The sequence below is a fragment of the Xyrauchen texanus genome, chromosome 48, assembly GCF_025860055.1.
Source record: "Xyrauchen texanus isolate HMW12.3.18 chromosome 48, RBS_HiC_50CHRs, whole genome shotgun sequence".
In the NCBI taxonomy this organism is placed as follows: domain Eukaryota; kingdom Metazoa; phylum Chordata; class Actinopteri; order Cypriniformes; family Catostomidae; genus Xyrauchen; species Xyrauchen texanus.
Window position 1 is genome coordinate 15,458,475 of NC_068323.1, and position 23,160 is coordinate 15,481,634.

At 38.7% G+C, this 23,160-nt stretch overlaps 1 protein-coding gene across 5 annotated transcripts in view; it reads left to right on the forward strand.

Moving 5' to 3' along the window:
* Positions 1-2,491: 2,491 nt before the first annotated feature.
* Positions 2,492-23,160, forward strand: part of tle2a (TLE family member 2, transcriptional corepressor a) — a 43,903-nt gene continuing 23,234 nt past the window's right edge. For all 5 annotated transcript variants that reach the window (XM_052121839.1, XM_052121836.1, XM_052121837.1 and 2 more), the window contains exons 1-2: positions 2,492-2,910; positions 12,435-12,583. In XM_052121839.1, the coding sequence (XP_051977799.1) occupies positions 2,887-2,910; positions 12,435-12,583 (173 nt within the window). In that variant the 5' untranslated portion in view covers positions 2,492-2,886. The remainder of the gene's footprint in view (positions 2,911-12,434; positions 12,584-23,160) is intronic.

The following is a 23,160-nucleotide window of genomic DNA, read 5'->3' on the forward strand; positions in this document are numbered from 1 at the left end:
TTAATTTTTTATAGCAGAATTCTTGGTAAAAAACGACCAATCCATGATCTTAATGAGAAACGATCCACCAATCAGAGAATTGTGGCCAACAAAGCACACAAAAAGAGCTCTGCAGCAATTGAGTTTGGTCTCCCTACACTCCTAAACTACTGATATAGTTTTATATATCAGAATATTTTGCACTAAAATGTAAATATATTGTTGCTACACTTATAATCGATAACTTCAAATAAATAGTTTTACATATATCTTAAATTTTTTTATTCAATTACATCATTCACAATGCTTGTGATTGTATGTTCAACAGATTGTAGTTCTTTCCCTCCAAGATGATAAGTACACAGTCTTGTACCTTTTGATTTTCAAATATTTTTTTGCATCAAATCAAAAGGTGATAATTTTTTGATCCTCCTCAGAACTGGTTGGTTTGGTTTATCCCTTAGAACGCTTTTATGAAGGACTTTATGAAATCCTTATGGAAGAAATTAATTAGAAAAATACTTTACAGAACCAAGACAGCTGAGAAAGTGGACAAGAACTGTAGAAAAATAGTTAATTCATCGAAACGTCAATTTGTTTTAAATGTTTTTGAGTAAATGACAGAATCTTCATTTTTGGGTGAACTACTGTATATTGCTTTGTGCCCTCCAGTTCACTCCGTTAAAAGCACATTTCCCCAGTAATGCAGGCTGTCACGTACTGGTGCACATGCTCATCTCTTTCTGTTGACTTCAAAATGCATGGCCTTCTGTGCTGTTGCAATAATGTGTGGGCTGCATTCAGCCGACCATCCAAAAGTGAATTACAAGAGAGGAGCATTGATCAAATGTATTTGTTACTTGTGAGAAACATCTCTCAATAAATAATTTTAAACATTTCAGGGGATTAAAAACATCTTTTGTTCTTTTTTCTTGGCTTAAGTGTTCATGGCCTTTAGTGCAACAGCTTCTCTCTTGCCTGATCTGTGAAATGGAGATGAATGGAGATATTGACTGTTACTTGTAAACTTTCACAAAATCTGAGATGAAAAAGCCTTACTTTTTACATCTCTCTCTCTTTGTAGTCTGCACACACACATACACACTAAACATTGCACATCAGACATCCTGCAGCATGACTCTGTAATATGTGGCTTGCTTATGACTATTTCCAATACAGATGGACCACAGTGGCTAGAAGGGAGTCCCTGCTCTATGCATTAAAATTCAGGTGAAAAATGGCAATAATGCCCTTCCCCCCTCCAAACCTCCATACATCCTTTAAATCTGTATCCCTCTTTTAACCAGATCCCTCAACACTCCTCCTTCCTTCTATTTTCTCTCCTCATCTGCATCCATTCTTTCTGTTATGCAGCCATATTGCTGGTAGTGATTTCTACAGTAGGCAAATTACTTTTTCAATATCTGCCTCTCTAATTATAAGCCCAGCTAAAGGGTCATGCCACCTGAATACTAATAAATGCATTTTTGCATTTCTTTACACCAAATGGGGGTTTACATATTAGATTTTGTATGTCACAATGATGCTTGAAAATCAGCCACTGTCTTTCCAGCAGTTGTTTTGACTCAAATTCAGTTGATGCCTTAACATTCCCTAGTGCTAATACCTTTGTGGGCATATTAAGCTGTATTCCCTGACACTCAAGATTTAGGTCACACACTTGGCTTACTGCCCCCTTAAAATTAATGTCTGAATCTTAAAAATCTTCAAATCAAGACATTTCATAAACAGATGGAGTGACTGCAAACACAAAGTAATTTACATAGGAAACATCCCCCTGTTTTAAACCACTAACCTTGGCATTTGATTGTAGGCGTCCTGAAACAATGCAAAGCGATTTAAAATAATAATATAAAAAAGAATCTATTTTGCATCACAAAAGGAATTTGAATTTAAATGTTCTCGCAGCGCGCACCGAAAGAGTTACATTTTCTTGGCTGTTCTAAGAGCGCCTGATGGACGTTCGGAGGGTCTATAAATATGACGCGCACCAATCAGCGAGCGGTTGGCGTGCTCCACGTGGGGCGCTCTTGGCGTTGATTGGCTACCTCGGTCAGTGTTGCTTGTGGCTGGGCCAAACCCCACGTGGAGATTTAATTCAATCATTCAATCAATTGTACAGTTAGCTGCACCCTTATTTTTCAACCGAAATTCTCGAAGGCTTGTACATAAAATTAGACGTCGTGAAGGGAGTGAGTGTGAACATCCTACGGAGACAGAGTGGTATATTTAAACTACGTGATAAAATATTTTGGAGAGGACAACGATGAGCCTATTAACTATTTGTATCAATATATTTGCATATTAGGTTGTTTTGCACATGTATAATCGACAGAAAAAAAAAATCAACCCTTGTGTCTTATCAGCCCTTGTGTGAACTGCTCCCACCACAACATAAAAAGAATGTAACATGAGAATTTAACTCTTTGGTTACTACAAGCCAAGCCCCTTCTATTTTGCACGGGGGGGGCGCATAAGCTCCTCTCCAAGAAAACAACTCGCATGTCCCATTGAAAACAGCTGAGGATCCGAAAGGAAGGGGTTGTGTGAAAGGAGTGGGACAGTGAAGCAGACAAAAGAAGCTGCGGTTGTGTGAGCGTCGCGTCTTGGGAGCCCGATAGCTGGCCATCCAGTTTGTTTCTTTATTATTTCCATCAGTAAAGCACATACAGGGCGGGGGACTCGATACCGGACTGGGCTCATCGTTACATTGCGAGGTACCGCAGAACAAAGGGAGTCTCGAGCGAGGAATGAGCGAACCGAGCCTTGCGCCGCTGAAACAGGGCCAGATGTTCTCGTGAGAGCCGCAAAGGCACACAAACTCATCTAAAACAACATTTAACAACACTGGAAGACCCTCGAACCGCGACAACCCCTCTATTCACTATGTTTCCTCAGAACCGCAACCCGGTAAGTTGTTTCAGTACTCTATAAATTGACAGTATGTTTAGTGCGCAATGCGTTTCATTTGCTTCATCTTTGAATTAAAGCATGTTTGCACCCTTTGTCTTTTAATTTAGGGTAAACTCACGTGAATTGTGAAACTGTTGTTGGTCGAGTAGTGCGGCTTATCAAACCATGATTGCATCAAAACAATAATCACTTTAATGTGCTTTTTATCCTTGATCTTTTAAGCATTGGAATAATTGATGCGATTGATCAATATGTGTGCCGCCCTTTGAACATGCTTTGGGAAAAGTTTTTATTTATACTAGAATATATACTTTGATGTTATAATTGCCTTTGATTATGTTGTTGTTGACCTTTTCATCATAGAGCTCGAAGAGACATTTCTTCTGTTTATTAAACTTGCGGACTTCTGTATTGCCATCTAGCTAATTTCACTCAAAGTTTCTTCTTTGTATGCAAGTATACCTCCGTTATTGGCTTTCACCTGTCATCAACCTAAAGTATGCATTTTAAGATTATTTGCATCATCGATTAACTGAAATGTAATATTTAAGATCAACCTTCAACGTTTTCTTATGAAAAAATTTGCCCTATGCATAAACAAGTTATTGTTTTAACTTGTTATCAAAATTGACCAAATATATTTGCACTAACACATAAAAACTATCCAAGTATTTTGAAGCAATGCAATAATTTTAAATACTTAAAACATTTATTTTAGTGTGAACTATTCCTTTAACAACGACAAGCATCCACTGCACCAACCAATGCATTGAGTTGTAATGGCAATATTCAGGTGAGATAAATGGTTTCATTGTTGCCTATGGCAAGTAAAGTCACAAAGGAAAATCGAATTACAATATTCGAGTAGTGATTTTACTAGTCGAATATTTAAAGCTGAATGAGTACTCAATTAACCGATTACTCATGCACATCCCTAAAGCATTCTACTCATAGGCATGTAGCATCTCTTAAAATAAACAGATTTGGGCTTTTAAAGTGTACCAGTTATCATTAAACACATTATAGAGGAATTGGTATAAACTATGTGTTTAAATCTGTAAATTCAGATTTCCAGTCACTTTACACCCCTCCCCCAGCACCCCCCAACCTTCCCTAAGAATGCTTTGACATTCATTTCCTAAGGGATGGAAATGAAATTGCACTCCCCAGTGGAATTTAATCATCCAGGCGAGGTGCACAATACATAGGTGAAATATTTAGGTATTTCACCCCTTTAATTGTGTTCTACATTGAATTATAAAATTTTCTTAATTCTTTTCTCTTTTGAAAGAGTGATTAGTCCAACCTGTTTTCCCAGGATCTGATTAGGAAGAGAGATCTTCATCTCATTGCCAATCACAGCTTTAGGTTTATAGACATTAAATGGATGGTTAAGTGAAGAGTTGTGGTATATAACTACCTTTATAATTCAATGGGTTATTGGCTATATAACCATTTATAGTGTTAAACTTGAAGTGTGATTTGAATTCAGATTTATTATGGCCTAGGCTTTAATTTAGTGGAATAAGGGCAAATATCTCTTGAAATTTGAATAATACTGCATGCATTGAGAGAAACGGCAGATCCAACCAGTCATCAATTTCTGTAAAAAGGTTATTACATCAAAAACTGTCATCTTGTTTAAAGAAAGCAATTTAATACAAATCACATTCTTTATATGACAATGTGTTTCATGCTGTGTAGTCTATCAGGTTTTAAAACATAGCCTTCTTCTAAAATTGAATAGAGAGAGAATGCTTCTTGTTCAGAGCTGGAAAAAACGTTGAAACCGCTGAGCAACGGCATATTGTTTGCGAACATTCAGACACACCCTCGCTGCTCGAAAAAGATGTTGGCCTCAAAGTGGGTGGAGCACCAGGTCACACCCACCAATGATGTGAACCAATGGCAGTAATAAAGTGTTTAACAGCTGGTATAAAGTTTGTACTGGCAAGCTGTTGCAAACTACTGCAACAAACTTAAAAACACTTTCCTCCAGATTTCGTTCCGCTAGAAGTGTATTGGCTCCTTAAGTGATTGTTGTTCAAAGTTTGACTTTGGGCAAAGAAGGAGAGTCATACCCATTTTTGACGTTAAGTTTTTTGTATTCCAAAAAATATGCTCCTGTATTTTGAAGCTTGAGCTCTGCAAACTACAAACTGGATAGTTGTTCATATTTGAGACCACGATGGTAGAAACTAGTTTTTCTTATTATCTTTTGACTGCTAAGTGGCATAATCACCAGACTGAAGCTGTGTGTAGTTTTTACAGCTTACTGATACATGCAGATTGGCCCTAATTCGGCTTCTGGAGTGATCTGCTCCAGCCAAGAAATCTCCCACAGAGGAGCATTATCATCCTTCCTGTGTGCAGCTTTTCCTAACATCTCTTCTGAATGGCCTTCCCATCCCCAAGGGTAATCCAAGTGCAGTCAGGGCTTGGCCCAATCTGACCATGGCACTTACCTTGGCAGTTGTGAACATAAACATTTTGGGCCAGGTTTGCAAAAGTCATTGTAAGAAAGCATGGAATTCCATGAGAAAGCAAGAACAAACAGGCTGCGGGTTACCTCATAAAGGAAGCACCTAGAGCAATTGCCACAGCTGACAAGCCAGCGTCGCGCCACTGCTAATGTGTCCTGACAGCGATTAAATTTGAATAACGAGCTCACAGAGAGGCTAGAGAAAAGATGTGTGATATTAATGAAACAGGTGCCTGGCACTGTACCCCCACCCCTACATCCTCTCCCCACTGTAAGTAAGAGACTATTGGGGAATTTCTTAAAGCTCTGTGCTAGGTCAGAATCCCAGGGATGTTCTTTAAAATGTAAATGGCTGATGGTTGTTGACACTGTAGTCGACAGATTTCATGTACAATGCCGAACTCAGGGTTGTAGATTCTGGGCGGGAATAATCAAAACAAGCAAGTAGAACCCCCACCCCAATATTTATAACACGATCAATGGAAACATGTAAATTCTTCAGACTGTAAACAACCCCACCCCAATGTTTAAGCCAAATATATGCCCTTGCCTGAACTTCAAACGTTGCTGCAGAAAGCTTAGCCTGTTTCCTTGGATTTGTGTGTATATAAAAAATAAGAAAGGTTCTTCAACTGGTTTGGAGATACAGAAAGTCGCATTCTGTCCATTTTCTAAGGCTGGATGTTTACATAAAAGTGAAGCTACCACGAAAATACACTAATACAAATATACTGAAGTAAAACAAACTGTTTATAAATCCCCACATTTACACAATGATTTTAGCAGAGTAAAAACCTTTGGGTAATTCCAAATTAGGCTCTGTTGTTATTCTCTGGGAATGGAACTTCAAGTTCTTTCTGAGGGATTTGTGTGTGACACGAGAAACAGCTTTATCAAAGGTTAGGCCACTGTGTTGACAGGTCTTTGGATGTCAGTCTTCATGGCTGGCCACAGCATTACATATGAGACATGTACGTCCCTCAGCCAGACCTCTGACAGAATAACGGAAGCTGTGGTCTGGACAACCTAGTGGGCATAACAGTAATTCTGTAGGTGTATGATTGTTTGTGGTGTTAACCAGTGCCTTCCTTGTTTCGAGTCCTAGCAAGTGGGTGGGCAGGAGGGTTTTGGAGATCATTATGGTTTGATGCACCACAACATGCAATTAGAGGAAAAGAAATGAAAACATTGCATGCACACATACACACTTTCCAAGGCTTGTTGAGGTATGGATTTGGACATGCCCGTAATGTATGCGTACTGGTCTTTTAATAGTAGCCAGACTGCTCAAGCTGTAATTTCCAACTCCCAACTTTTACCCCAGGCTGTTCTTTACCAAGGATCATGTGAGGTCTTCTTCTCTGTTTGAAGTCTAGAGGGACTTTCTTGCCTGACACGTCAGCTCGGTACAATCAGGGATATTTAATCAGTTCAACTGACTATGGTGTTCCGTGCTTTGCCATTATACAGATTAGTGTGACCGTGACTCTTGCTTTAACAAGAGTTAACCACAATGCTGATGATGCCCTGACAGATCTGTGCCAGGTTAAAATCATGTTGCAAAACTGTCAGGGTCAAGTGATCCATTTATTGTGACAACCGTCAAGGAAAGTTGTGTGGAGGCTTTGCATAGCAATTTAGCCAAGATGCAAGTAATAAAAGCATTGACTCAAAATGGCTGCCAAATTGAGGCTGGACAGTGGAATAACAGGCTAAATTCAGAAAAGAATACTACTATTTCTACTGTATATAGTACAGTAGATCTGATTAGTGTTGTCAAAAATAACGGTACTTCTGAAAGAAGTCAGTTTTAAAATAAGAGATGTAACGATACCAGTATTTCTACAGTATTGATAGCACAGTGCACTGACTTAATCTGATACCCGTAAACTGTCTGAATATTACACTGCTTGACTGGTGACTGCTTTTAAATGCTCAAACGCTTATTTGTGTGTGTGCTCTGTTACTCCTTTTACACTGAAATGCAAAATTAAATCTTTTTAATTAGTGATATATCCTAGTGTGATTATTAAACTGCTAAAGGCTGCAATCATAGTTTGCATTTGAGCTTTGTTGACTCCTAGTGGACCGACTCAAACATACACTTGAGGAAACTGAGCACCTTTTTGGTTTCTCTTTGTGCTGGTTCTGCCTAGCGGCTGGAGTTATATAATATAATTTCTTCGGGGCAGCTTGTGGATGAATCTGCTCGTTTTTGGTGCTTATTCCTTCTGTTGTCTGGGGTTGGTTTTGTTGAATATTTCTTGCAGGACTTTGGAGTGAGTTTGACTGCCCGAAAAACTGAACGGCCTGTTTTCTTTTTTGGGGGGACATGGGGTTTACTTTAGTGCTGGCTCAAGTAAGAGCAGGGGAGTCATTACACTGATAATTACATATCTATTATTATTTTATATATGTATATCTTATAAAAACTCTTGAAAACAAGAAACACCTTTTTCAGGACGTTGTATTTTTAAAGATAATTTTGTAAAAATCCAAATAACTTTACAGATCTTTATTGTAAAGGGTTTTAACAATGTTTTCCATGCTTGTTCAATGAAACAAACAATTAATCAACATGCACCTGTGGAACGGTCGTTAAGACACTAACAGCTTGCAGAAAGTAGGCATTTAAGGTCACAGTTATAAAAACTTAGGACACTAAAGAGACCTTTCTGCTGACTCTGGAAAAACACCAAAAGTAAGATGCCCAGGGTTCATGCTCATCTGCGTGAACGTGCCTTAGGCATGCTGCATGGAGGCATGAGGACTGCAGATGTGGCCAGGACAATAAATTGCAATGTCTGTACTGTGAGACAGTGTTACAAGGAGACAGGAAGGACAGCTGATCGTCCTTGCAGTGGCAGACCACGTGTTACAACACCTGCACAGGATCGGTACATCCGAATATCACACCTGCAGGACAGGTACAGGATGGCAACAACAACTGCCCGAGTTACACCAGGAACACACAATCCCTCCATCAGTGCTCAGACTGTCCACAATAGGCTGAGAGAGGCTGGACTGAGGGCTTGTAGGCCTGTTGTAAGGCAGGTCCTTACCACACATCACCAGCAACAACGATGACTATGGGCACAAACCCACCTTCACTGGGCCAGACAGGACTGGCAAAAAGTGCTCTTCACTGACGAGTCACGGTTTTTTCTCACCAGGGGTGATGGTCGGACTCCCGTTTATCGTCAAAGGAATGAACGTTACACCGAGGCCTGTACTCTGAATCAGGATCGATTTGGAGGTGGAGGGTCCATCATGGTCTGGAGCAGTGTGTCACAGCATCACCAGACTGAGCTTGTTGTCATTGCAGGGAAGACACCCTCCTTCCTCATGTGGTACCTTTCCTGCAAGTGACAATGCCACCAGCCATACTGCTCGTTCTGTGTGGGATTTCTTGCAAGACAGGAATGTCAGTGTTCTGTCATGGCCAGAGAAGAGCTGGATCTCAATCCCATTGAGCATGTCTGGGACCTGTTGAATTGGAGGGTGGGGCTAGGGCTATTCCCCCCAGAAATGTCCAGGAACTTGCAAGACTGTTACTTTTGATTTTGACCCTCCCTTTGTTCAGGGACACATTATTCCATTTCTGTTAGTCACATGTCTGTGAAACTTGTTCAGTTTATGTCTAAGTTGTTGAATCTTTTTATTTTTATACAATTATTTAAACATGTTAAGTTTACTGAAAATACTGAGCAGTTGAAAGCAGTTGAAATGTTTCTTTTTTGCTGACTAATATATATATATATATATATATATATATATATATATATATATATATATATATATATATATATATATATACATATACATCTGCGTGTGTTCTCAGACTTTGGCTACAGGGATGTTTGTTGGGGGTCGGGTGGGGATTGGGAGGGGGAGGGGGGGAAGGGAAACAATGGGGTTTAATGGTTGACTCTGAATATGAATGTTTGATTTATGTGTCATGTTGAGAAGCAAACAATCAAAATGTTAATTTGAAAACAAATATATTACATCAGTAATAAAATGTAATATTCACTGTTGTAATTAATAATAATTATTATTATTAATAAATTATAATATTAGTAATAATAAAACTTAAGCAATATATCAGAAGCAAGAGTGCTGTTGTACTAAAGTTTTTATTTTATTTTAAATGCAATGGTATGTTGTAATTGTGCTTTATTACTTGTTAATTGTTTTTTTATTTATTATTAATTTGATTAGACACCATTTTTATTATGAAATTAAACTTTAAAACATGGAATTCTGGGGAAATTTTTTTTTGAAGGAAAAAGGATTTGAAAAAAATTATTGCAGTAGGGCCCTACTTAAAAACACTTAATTACTCAATCCATACTTAATTGAGAAACACGAAGGAAACATGTGTTTCTTTTCATTTATTCTTAGTATTGAAATTTAACTTTAAATGGGCTAAAGGAGTGTTTTCAGTAGCACATGACCATATTAGCATACTTTTGCTGTGGTATCGAAATTGGTATGGAGAACTGTGAAATTTCCCTGGTATCGGTACAGACTAAAGAAATGTTGGTATGACAGCACTTTGTCTGATATTTCTGAATAATGACCACACATCCAGCGATGACAGGCTAACTATACATGATCTTATGCTTCAATTACACCAAAAGAATTTTGTGCATGGAATATCTGGCTGAAAACCATATAACAGAGCAGTGGCGAGTTCTCAGGGCTAGCAAAGCCTTCTCTGCTGGCCTAACATGTCAAATAAATACATAATTTTTCACCTTTTTGCCTATTTATTTGCAATCGCTATCCAATCCTAATTCATCTAAAAACCAATAGCAAACAACAAATAGTTTTTCCAATCAGAATTTATTACCTGATCCTTACAAGTGAAACATAACGACTGGTTCACAAATTACATGCCCAAAGCTGAGTGCTTCCGAAGCAGTGTATGAGTCTGAGCTCCACCCTGTTAAGCCTTCAGAATTTCTACAGAATCCCTCAACAGTTCAAGTTAATAGGCATCTATAGTCAGATTGTCAGATTCATCAGCCAATCAGATTGATTTATTTGTTCTTGGTGGGGAAGTATTTCATTCTAAAACAGCCTAAGGAGCTGCAATAATGGCCTCTGAGAGGTTGTGACACTAGTCAGTTTTGGAAACCAGAATGTTTATTAATGAATATTTAGTCCAAGAAGCTCCATGCCACTGGCTCTTTGCTTTTACCCTTTCAGCTAAGGCCCTGCAATTCATTGTCGACTCTATTTTCTTTTTCTTCCGGATGTCTCTTTGCACCTGTTCACAAAATTCAAATAAAAGATGTGAATATTAGAGTGAGAGGCTGGGTGGGGTTGAGAAAGAGGAGATATAAAGGAAGAAAGGAATAGAGCCAAGTGTCATTCCCCCTCCTCCCGCCTTCCACCGTCAAATGGCCTTCCTCCTCTTGTTCTCCAGACTCTTTTCTTTGGCCTGCGAAGAGTAATTGTAGTGTGTGTGTGTGTGTGTGTGTGTGTGTGTGTGTGTGCTCCCTGCTAGGTTGGAACTGTGAGAGCCTAGGGATCTGGACAGCAGATTGAAATGCAGGGCTGCAGAGTGAAGCTCGTTAGAGACTCTAACAATGTGCTGTGTCTCCCATGAGCCGAAGGCCTAGGGGCTCCATTCTCCCCATGTTGCTGGGTCCAACCCCCCTACCTACATCCCCCCACTGCTTCAACAGAGTGACCCCTTTTACCCACAGCCACCCCCTACCAATAAGTTGATATTTGAGCTACATCTGTCCCCATCCTTCCAAGACAGGCTTAAAGCTCCATGTACTGTATTGTCATTTTCACAGTAATTCTTGGCCTGGTCAAGGGTTTTCATATGTTAATTCAGGTCAAGCATGCTCATAACACCCTATGACACTTTGCCAATGGTTAGTTGGGCGTATTTGGCAGTAAATGCGAAAACCGTCATAACCAAATGCTCCATGCTAATTGAAGTAATGGGGTTTTATGTAGTTTCACATTTGATCAATCATGCCCTTTTGGCCATTTCCCTTCCTTTGACTCAATAAAAGATGAGATTCCCATGAGAATTGAAAGAGCCCCTGCAATGTACAGTTGCTAACTGTAGGACCTTTGTCGGCAGAGGTGCATCAAGACAGATAGACGGAGGCCCAACTGTATGGCACACAGGCTTTTGTGTGCCTGTCTGTCTGCATTACCCTGAAGCCAAGCTCCTAATTGGAGGAGCAGACTGGATTCAGTTGGCTTGGTGGGGTCCCACCCTAATCAGGTCCTCTTTCTTGCACCCTCCTCTAATCCATGCTTAATTTTAAACAAATGTCTAAATTCTAGTCGTAAGCATCTAGTCCCCACCCCAGTCCCCCATTCTTAGTACACAGTGATATAGACATGCATCTGTCTGTAATGCTTTATCCCTTTACAATGGAGCCTATGTCATGGAACTACCCCAACCCCCATACCCTGTTATTCTATCATTGCCTTCTCTTGTTCTGGTTAGCTTGTCTTTCATCTGCGTCCATCATTTCTGCCTTGTGCACAGCAATCTCTGTCTTACACACAGACATGGCCCTTGATGCAATTAACTCCTCAAATCACGTTCGCACTGATCATTCCCATCATCGCTTGGCACTGATTTTTTTTAAGAATGCATAACTTCACAATTTTATGCTGAGATTCACTACTATCATTCACTGAAAAGATCTAAAGGTTCTTTCATTAGAAATTTAAAGGGATAGTTCACCCAAAAATGAAAATGTCATCATGTACTCACCCTTGTCATATCGTTCCAAACCTGTGACATTTTTTCAGTGAAATACTAAAGGAAATGTTTAGCCGAATGTTCACACTGCTTCCTTCCAGATAATGAAAGCATACAGTGACCAGGGTGTGTTGAGCTCCAAAATTGAAAACGAAGCACAAAAAAGTAGTCCATGTGACTCGAACACTTTATTTCAACTCTTCTGTAATCATGACAGAATTGTAATTCTTAAGTTTTTGTCCTGCATTACAAAAGTTCTATGACGCCAACCCTTTTTTTTTTTTTGTCCTGCAGGCACCTCTGCAGCCACCACCTGGGGCCTCGGCTTCAGCTGCAGCAGCTGCAGCAGCATCAGGGTCAACCCAACCTCTTAAACTCACCTACCCTGAGACCCTGGACCGCATAAAGGAGGAGTTCCAGTTCCTACAGACGCAGTATCACAGGTACAACCCTTGTGGAGTTGCATGCATTCACTGATATGTTGATTTTATCTAAATACGTTTTTCCCAAGTATGTTATTCAGTCGATCCATGGGAAGACTTCTTTGCTGAATTTCTCATGCAATGCATGTGTGTGAAGAGGTCTAGTAAGAAAGGTTAAAATGTCAGTGTTTATGACTTGGTTGGATCCCTGCTGGAAAATCCAGGTTATACCAGCTTAATATCGTCAATGGGGTTTTGGAACATGGTAGCAGATGTCTTGCTTGTCAAAGGTAGACTTCCAAGTTGATTGAGCCTAACCCCACAAGTTGATAATCTAACTGATCAACAGTTTAGCACCAGTCAGAAACCATGTAAAACCAGATACCATCAGAAGCTTTTTTGTTTTTTCTATTGGGAAGGGCATACAAATTTGTTAGAATTCAATAGAAATGCCTTGCTCTAGTTTCAGAGCAAAGAGGGCCCACTGCCTTTTCAAAACACACAATCCCACACATGCACCTTTGATTCAGTAGGTTGGTGTTTGATGTACACACTGAGTCTCAAGAATGTGGCCAGACCGGGTATGACCTGTGTGTGATTTCTGGTAAGTGCTGGCATCCTCTCCGTAGGCCATGCCCCCTCTGCACACCTGCACACCCCTCCTTATTCCTGGCATGCATTCACACGGCTCCAGCTTTGATTCCTCGTGCCAGAATCTACAAATCCACCCAGTCCTCGAATTCCTATTGTCAGGTCTCTTCTGTTTCCGTACTTAGTTCAGTCACATAAGCTCAGAAATCCACTTGCCAAACAGAGTTCAGCCCTTCTGAAGACTGACGGCCTTACACATCTATCTGCCTCTAGAGTCATCATATAATTTGCTCAAAATTATTCCCAGAAGCCAGCAGTGAACGGATATTATGTCTACCTTTCCAAATAAATGTAACTGACAATGCAGAACTCTTGTGGCTCTTTATCGATCTCCCAATCAAATTTTAAGTGCTGTTGGTTTTTGCGGTTAGATCGTGCTTGAAGATCTAATGAATCTGACTGAAGCCTGCTGCAAAGGGCAAAACACCTGCACTCTTGTTTTCATTAGGATGGAAGCCATTTCTTAGTTTTCAATTGTTTTGGATTGTGCCTGAGTGGTTAGAGCAGCTTTTGCTATGATTATGGATGGTGTCCACATGGTGCTTGGCCAGGTATCGAGGACTAAACATGAACTTTCAATTCACGCGAAATTGGGGTTAGACACTCAATCAATAGTATCATTCACCAAAAAAACAACTTGAATCGGCTGTTTGGGAGCATTTGAAGGACCGAGGGTTAGTGAAGATGATGGTAATACAGACCGTCAAAGAAGTCATATAAAGATGCACATCCTATAAAAGGGACAAGATGTTCCACTAGACATCAAACAATCAACTAGTGAGTTTTATATTTTTAGCTGTGGTACTTTTAGGAATCACAATACACATCTTTCTGCGTCTGGTATCACATAAGTGGTGTTATGCTTATGTTGGAGCTTATCTTTATTTTTTACCTTGTGTTTTACCACTGTATGGCTGTGCTTAGAGTCCATGTATCACTAAGTAACACATCCAATAACACATTTAAGTGTGATGTAATATTACTTTTTTTTTGTCTCAGTGCTGTTGAATAAGTCTTTGTAAAACCAGTTAACCGTGAATTAAAATTTTTAATTTTTAAAAAAATTCTTTCTTAGATGGTAATCTAACCATCAAAACTCACACCGTGGTATCCCTAGATACAATTAAAGCTCATATCAACTTGAATGGGAAAGACTGAATTCTCCAAAATGGTTGGTCAATATTACGAGCAAATAACATTTAACATCAGCGATTCAATTTTTACTATCTTCATAAATTCTTCTTCAGCTCAGATCATACTAAACAACTTGATTTCTTTTATGCTGGTAAAGCTAATGAGTATGCACATTCTCGATTAAAAACCGATGTGCTATGTAATTCTAAAAGGCGATTGGCTCTTTTAACTGTTAGTCAGGACTTACATTGCTAGAGCTGCTATATTCAGCATTACTATTTATCCCATTCAAAAGTATACCAGTGACCCGTCTTATTCCCTAGTCTCTGGTTAAGGTTCATACTTTGCTCAAGAAATTCTTGGCTACATTTGCAATTCATGAGATAATGTGTGATCCAGGCACCATTACGTGTGAAAAATATTAAAATGACATCATTGCTGAAAGTAATGCCGCTTTCAAGTCCTTCATTCTTAGGAGTTAGAAAATCATAATTTTTGGATTAAATAAAATTGATGTGTTTGGGAATTGCATATTTCCTGTTTACCTCCCAACAAACACAAGCTTTTAAGTTGTAGTGCAACAAAATGAAGAACAAATGATGTGCATCTATCTATTATCAGACTTGCGCTGACATAGCGAATCATGGAAAATGTAGTTTGGATGTATAAGCCTGTCTTTATGAATTATTAATTTATCGATTTAATGGGACATTTTATCACTGTTTTATCAGCAGTACACATATTGTGGATGAACTGTACAGTCAACATTCACAATTGCAACATGATCGATACAGCTTCCTCCATGATTCTTTAATTTAACTGTCTTGAGCTATTCTTTGTTAATTGCAACTTTGTGGGGGCATTCATGTATGCTTCTCACAAACATTCAACTATTTTGACATATCTTCAAGGCAGCATTTCAATTTGAATGTTGAAAATTCTGTAAGCCTAAGACAATGGGTGATTTTACAACTTTTTAATGCATTGCAAGCACTGTAATTAGCCCTTGTATGGCACTTTGTGTGGCCTAAAATAAAGTATCACACAGTGAAGTTTGAAATATCAAATCTCCTTTGGGTTCAACAATTAGATTACCATTGACCTTCAAGGTCTTTTAATTAAAGCGTTTCCCATAAGCATGCTTCTGCCATGGAGCTGGTAACACTCGAGTTAGAACAAGGCAGGCACACTGGGCACACCAGACAGGTGCAGATAGTTCTGAAATATACATGGTGTTGCTTAGATTTAGATTTTAGTTCTCTTAATTTGTGTCTGGAGGCTGGTTGGTGTTTGTTTAAAGGACAGGAAAGTCGGGGCTAAATGGATTTTGGCAAGATGAGCCTGGGAGAAGTGTGTTTGGGTGTGTGGCTGCTGGTCCGTGTGAGAAGCACACTTCGGTTGAGGTCAAGTCATAGGTTAAGGTCCGGCAGAAATATGAACTGTATAACAAAAAAGCCACTTTGTGGCGTTGGCATGCTGTGTTGATTGTAGTTACATTGTTTAATACTATAATAAAAAATGTAACGAGACTATTCTGCATTATTGCTAATAAAAAGTATAGACTTATTTCACTACACGCACACTGTCTAACTGACTGGCAGCTGCTTTCGAATGCTTATGCGCATTTATGCACATGATCTGTGAAGATCACTCGCACCTTGTGATAATGCACCAGGGTGCAAAAATGAAATTCTGGTCAAATTCACTTCTTGGCCAATATTAGGGTGGTTTTGATGCGATAAAATTTTTATATATCACAAAACATTTAATATATCGCAAAACATTTAATTCTTCTAATCACACATAGAACAGATGCTGTAAAGCCATTTGACCAAAACACCATTTGACCAGTTGAAACACCTGTACACCCACTTATTCATGCAATTATTTAATCAGCCAATCGTGTGGCAGCAGTAGAATGTGTAAAATCATACAGATATGGGTCAGGAGCTTCTGTTAATGTTCACATCAACTATCAGAATGGGGGAAAAAATTATCTCTGTGATTTCAACCATGGCATAAATTTTGATGTCAGACGGGCTGGTTTGAGTATTTCTGTAACTGCTGATCTCCTGGGATTTTCACACACAACATGTCTAGAATTTACTCTGAATGGTGGCAAAAACTTAAAAACATCCAGTGAACAGCAGATCTGTGGATGGAAATCCCTTGTTGTTGAGAGAGATCAACAGAGAATGGCCAGACTGGTTCAAACTGACAAAGTACGGTAACTCAGATAACCGCTCTGTACAATTTGTAGTGAGTATCTTAGCATGTTACAATGCACAACATGTTGAACCTTAAGGCGGATTGGCTACAACAGTAGAAGATAAAAGCAGAATTGTGGAAGATAAACAACGGATGACTGTTAACATGGCCTTAATTTATTTTATTTTTATGAAATGTATTTGACCGTTCAGGTGCGCATTAGTTTGAGAATGTTCAGCACACACACATATGCCGCCTGTCAATCAAACAAGGTGCAGCTGTTACTAGATTACGTGCTCTGAATTTTTTTCAAAAGCAGAATAAGAATATTAATGTTCTAATAAGTGACACAGGCCTAGGCTATCACAAATATAGCTGGTTATTTTCCATTATTGAAATTTTAATGAGTCCGCTTGTCTGGTCGGATAAATAAAATGCTCTTTCAATTGCATCTTCAAAAATCCACTTGTCGCAGACAAGCATTTTTGTTGAGCCCTGATTAAATATTGTACTACAATATTTATTGTAAACTTTGATTAATCTTTAACTCACAAAAACAAACTTTCTCTTCTTAATAGAGCTGCATATCGCTAAATTTATTCGTAATACATATTATGATTCACCATGTTGCGAGCCACCACGTTATATTCTAGCTGCAGCAAACGCGTGCGAGTGACGAGCGTCCCCGTGCCAGTGTGTGCAGCACAATAATCGTTTTATCTTGATTATTTTGTTTTTATAATCTTTTGAAGCCAGAATCGTAATTGAAAATAAAATTTGATTAATCGCCCAGCCCTACATTAAATAAAGTGTCCAATATCATGTTAGTTTTTGCTGTGGCATTGAAATTGTTATTGAGAAATGGTATCGACTGTAGAAATGTAGTTATAGTGACAACCCTAGTTGCTCGCATTGACACATGCTTTGCGTATTTCTCGGTGTGTGTTTGCGAGTGTTTAGATTTGGATTTTGTCTGTGTAAATGGCCTCTAATCAGCACACAGGAGGGGTTTAGACTGGAAGTTCTCATTACAGTGGCTCTTGTTTTGCCCAACCCCTTCCAATTACACACACACACACACACACACACACACACACACACACACACACAGACACGTGTACATACATATGCACACACACGCGTGTGCACACACCTCTGGGTAGACAACCAACCCACAGGCAGCCACACACACGCAAACATTGCACTAATACCCATGATCCCTTCTATGCGTCGAGACACTGTGGATATTTTAGTGGATTCTTGGCATCTTTATGAAGAAGCCTGGGGTTTGTGGTTTAGGTCTGGTGTGGTGAATACATATGTCTGAATGTGTGTGGCCCGGCATTCCCCCGTTTTAGAGTGCATGCACATGTGTTTGTGGTTGGTGGTTTGATTTGTAATCGAGCTTTAATGTTGGTGTGTGTCTGACTGTGTGTTTCGTCAGCAATGTTTGCTGCGTGTGTGTGTTAACTGACTAAGGAACTTTTTTTGCAAGATATGGAGTGGCCTTGTTTTATGGTGATGTTGTAATGTTTGGAATTGCATTTCTGCTGTAAGCCTATATAGTATGTCTAATGGGCACAGTGTGCAAATTATCTGTATGAATGGAATACCCGAATAACCTTCTATATTTTCCCAAATTTATAGCATGCAACTGGGCAGGGAATCATCAGGGACCTGGCGATAAAATATTATATTGATATCTGTGTAGAGAGATAATATTCAGATTTTTTTATATAAAGAGTTTTGTGAATTCAGAAGTGTGATAATTGAGTGTGCCTCTCTTTATCACTTGTTTGTTTCTCATTCATCTGTATTGGACTTCGGTGCTTTATGCAGTAATATTCTTAGCTTGTTTTGAGATAGGATTTTGGTCAAGTGAGTTTTGACCAATGTCATGGTACGCTAATCAAATGTTTCTGAAAATATGAATAAAATAACAAAAAATATGGGCCATTGTCAAATAAGGTTGCCCAAGATAACAATGAGACATTTGTGAAAATGTAATTTGTAGAAATGTAATCTTTGTATCCATGTTGGTTTCATATTTGCTATATTTTACAAACAATTCCTTCACAAAATGGACTGAATGACTTTAAAAAATGTCAAGTAGTGTAACCAAGTTAAAAGTATTAACATATTTAAGTGTATACAACTTAATCGTTAATTAAAAAAAAATCAAATGTGTTTTTCAAGGTAAAGAATATTTTCTACAATCATGAATTGTGAGTTTCTAATATTAAAGGAATATTCCGGGTTCAATACAAGTTAAGCTCAATCGACAGCAATCGTGGCATAATGTTGATTTGCCCCTCCTTTAAAAAAAAGCACAAATCTGGGTTACAGTGAGGCACTTGCAGTGGAAGTGAATGTGGCCAATACGTAAAAATGTAACTACATTTTCAAAAGTATAGCCACAAGACATAAACAATATAGTTTGTAAGTATATCATGTAAATAAACTGTTAAAAATTTGTCATAAATATGATTTTATTGTGATAACGTCACTTACTAGCCTTTACTGTGTGAAGTTGCAGCCAATTTTACAACTTTGTTGCCATGACGATATGATGTCCACACCCCTAAAACGACTTAAAACCTTACAGCTCAAATAATACATAGTAAGTCAAAAATACATGGGTTTAACAGAAGATTTAATGTAAGTGCTTTTATAAAATAATAAGCTTCACATTTCTGCCTTTATCCCTCCAAAAACTGGTCCCATTCACTTCCATTGTAAGTGCCTCATTGTAACCTACATTTTTGCTTATTTTAAAGAAATGGAGGGACAAATCAAAATAAGGTTTTGTGGTAATCAATACACAAATGCTGTTGATTGAGTTTAACTTGTATTGAACATGGAATATTGGTTTTAATTTTGGTTTTAATTTTCATAGTGTTAAAACAAAATCTTCCTTTCATAAAAATGTCAAAATATTTGCATATCGTCACAATGTATTACACAGTCATGAGGGTCTAAAGGGTGTCATGTGACAACATATTGCATACTATGAGACATATCTTTACAAAAATGCAAGCACTTTATTGTTTATACTGCGCAGTAAGTATTTCTTTTCAGTATTCCATTCCAAACATAGCTGGTGCCACAGATGCTAATTTGCCTTAAAGGCAAAATCTTCATCAATCCTTTCTCAGGCAGTAATGGGGTTTCATTTAGCTCTGAGGTGGACTATTTCGCTAACTAATCGCTCTCTCTCTCTCTCTGTGTGTGTGTGTGAGTGCATGTGCGTACTTTAAGCAGAGATGAAAAAGCACTAGGAGAACACAAGACACAAGGGCTTTTACTAATGAGGTGCACACATGGCAAATGAAAACCAGATCTGTGAGGAAGTGTCCCCACTTCTGCTAATTGGACTGATGCTCCTCGCCATCAGGATGAATATTTGCTTTTTAGTCAAATGTTTCACCCAGGCTCCTCCCTACTGTAAGATGATTATAAGTGCAGTTAGTCTGTGTGTACACATTGAAGTAATGGTGCTTTGCTGACAGAACTGTCATGGTTCAAGCAGCCTGCAGAATCAGTTGCCTGTTTTCAAGAAGATCTTACTGACTGTCAAAGGGTGAATCACCTTTTTTTCTTTCCCCTCATTTCTCTTACTAACTTCCTCTGGATTTGATTGAGCTACAGTAATTATTACTGACAATTATTGCATGGCAAATGCTCAATGTATCTCTCTCACACTTCCTATTTGCCTTTTATTCACACTATGCTTTTTAGGCAGCTAGCAACACGTACATGGTCATACTGCACCAGAATACATGTTTAAAGACCCATAAAAATGTATCATGGTAACCATAGTTTCCTGGCAAAATACAATAGGAACTACACTAACAAAGGTACCAAAATGTACCACGGTAAAGCCATGATATTATTCTTAAACATAAAGTACCCTGAAAATGTCATGGTTTATGAACCCTTAAACCATTTAGTACCATAGGATTCAATCCAATATACCGTTACTTTTTTGTAAGTGTACATGTATTTTTGTTACTAAAATTATAAAGAATTTGTCCTTTTCTAAAGAAAGTGGTTTTACTGTCCACTTGGCAAAAATTGAACATCAGATTGCTTTGAAAAGTAGCACAACTGTCAATAATAATAGTGTTGCTTGCCTTAGCAAACACTGCAACTTATTATGGCGTCTCAGATAGACAGCGTAAGGCTAGAAACATACTTTCCGCTAGTACGCGAATACAGACCAGAACGCTTGGCCAACGCTTTTCCAATGTGCAGTCCAGTTGAACATTTAAAATGCCCCTTCTTACGTAACTGTGGCGGTAGCAAAGCTAAGTACTCAAGGGGGTGAAAGTTACCTTAAATAGTTTGTGCAATAAAAAACACATTTGTCACTATTCAGGTAAGATGCAATATATATTATATATTGACTTTAACTTACTCAAACTATTGCTCCGCCACGACAATAGTTGTCTTGGAGACAACTCACTGTAGAAGCAGACATTTCACACCAATGTTCGCTGTAACGCCCTTTGTGGCAATGTTGAGTGCAGCGCGTACTTTCATTGCTATAAATTGCAGTCTGACACATTTTGGTATGCAACAAAGAACAAAACTGAGCGTGCGACTGTAGAACCGTGTGTTCATGTGCTTGCGTAGAGTATGTTTCTACCTTGGGGCCGCTCAATCAGAATGTATTCTAGCGTGTGGAAAAAAGCTAGATGCAGCACAATGAATGGAACAGAATGTAGTTGTCTGAAGCGCATCTTTTAAAAGCTGAAGTTATATTAACTAGACACGGTTTACATTTTGTTTTACTTGGGTGTGAGATGCTGAAAAAACATTGAGAAATGGTGCAAAGGCCAAAGATACCCATATTGCGCATATTTACGTAGAAAAACAAACACAAAACAGCACAGATGGGCACAAAAGCACTTTCGGTTAGAACAGCCTTTTGTTGTTGACAAGGTAACTTTGGTTATTTTGGTGAAGTTTTGTAAGGGAAGACAAAAATACAGTGTACAAATAAGTGGTTATTTGGTCTGAAAGTACCTCCCAGTTGCTGCTGTTTATTGCATGTCACCGGTTTTATTGCATGTCATTGGTGTCGTGCTTGAATATAACGGAGTTGACATTTTGAAGTTTAATTCCACATTAGGCTTGATTTACCTTTTGTTAATCCACTCCAGCCTCTTGGCACACTGAACTCTTTGAGCCCCATGCTGTGCGGGAGATTTAACAGAATTGAAATGATGTAAGCTTGGCCAGAAATTACAGCATATTTTTCCAATAAACAAGACAATATTTGGAGCTGTCGTGCTGTTTTCAAAATTTTCTCTACATATTTTGCACAAGGGAGCAATGTCTTCACTGCATCGCATAATTGAGGCCAGTGCATTCAGGCACAAATAGAATAAACAGCGACAGTCTCAGCGAAATGCCCATCAGTTCAGTTCTCGGAAATCCTGCGATGGGGGTGACTTTTGCAGAGGCAATTCCAGCATAATAAATTCGACCTGGGGAATGAATTTAATCCTCCCCAGCTCCCTTTCTCACTTCCCACAACACCCCACGGCCATAATTTTTTTTTCACCCCTCTGTGCTCTTCCTCGCAATGATAAATGAGTCAATTATCGACGGTTGTGCACAGTCAGTGAAGGAGAGCGGATGTGCTGTTATTACCTGTTGCGTCGTGGTAATGTTGCAGTATTAATCATATTCTAATTTTCCAAGGCCTCCCGCACTCTCGCATAAATCTGATGCCTGCAAACAAGTCAGTGTGTCGGAAGAGCTGAAGTACAGCCAGGGTGTGTGCATTTGTGTGTTTGTTCGTGTGTGCTCTTTGGACTATAGAGAATTGATTGTAGTGCAAAGTGATGGATGCAGTCTTAGTTTGTCTTTCTATAATTCTGTTTCGTCTGTCTGTCTCTCTACATATTTCTCTTTTTATTTGTCTTTACATATCTTGCTGTCTGTCTTTTCTATCGGTCTATCTTTATACATGCCTTTCTGTCTGTCTATCTTAAAACTTGACTTTGTTTGTCTTTCTATCTGTCTGTCTTTGTACATGTCTTTCTGTCCATCTTTCTGTCGGTCTATCTTTTAACTTTCTGTCTATCTTTATACATGTTTTTCTGTCTGTTTATATTTGAACTTGTCCTTCTGTCTGTTTCTATACAGATCTTTCTTTGTACATATCTTTCTGTCTGTCTTTCAACCTGTCTATCTTTTACCTTGTCTTTCTGTTTTTCTACAAGTCTTTCTGTCTGTCTCTGTCTTTGTACATGTCTTTTCTGTCTGTCTATCTTTACACATGTCTGTCTTTCTATCTGTCCATCTTTGTACATGCCTTTCTATCTGTATCTTTATTCATGCCTCTCTGTCGGTCTTTTAACCTGTCTATCTTTTAACTTGTCTTTCTGTCCATCTTTGTGCATGTCTTTCTGTCTGTCTATCTTTATACATGTATTTTAGGCTGTCTTTCCTGTCATCTTTCTGTCTTAGTGGATCTGTATATCTGTCTATCACATCACATGTTGCAGGGATAGCAGGTTGTCAAAGGCAAAGTATCACACATGTTGCGTAATAACTTTTCTTTGGAGCATTTCATTAAAATTCTTGAAACAAAT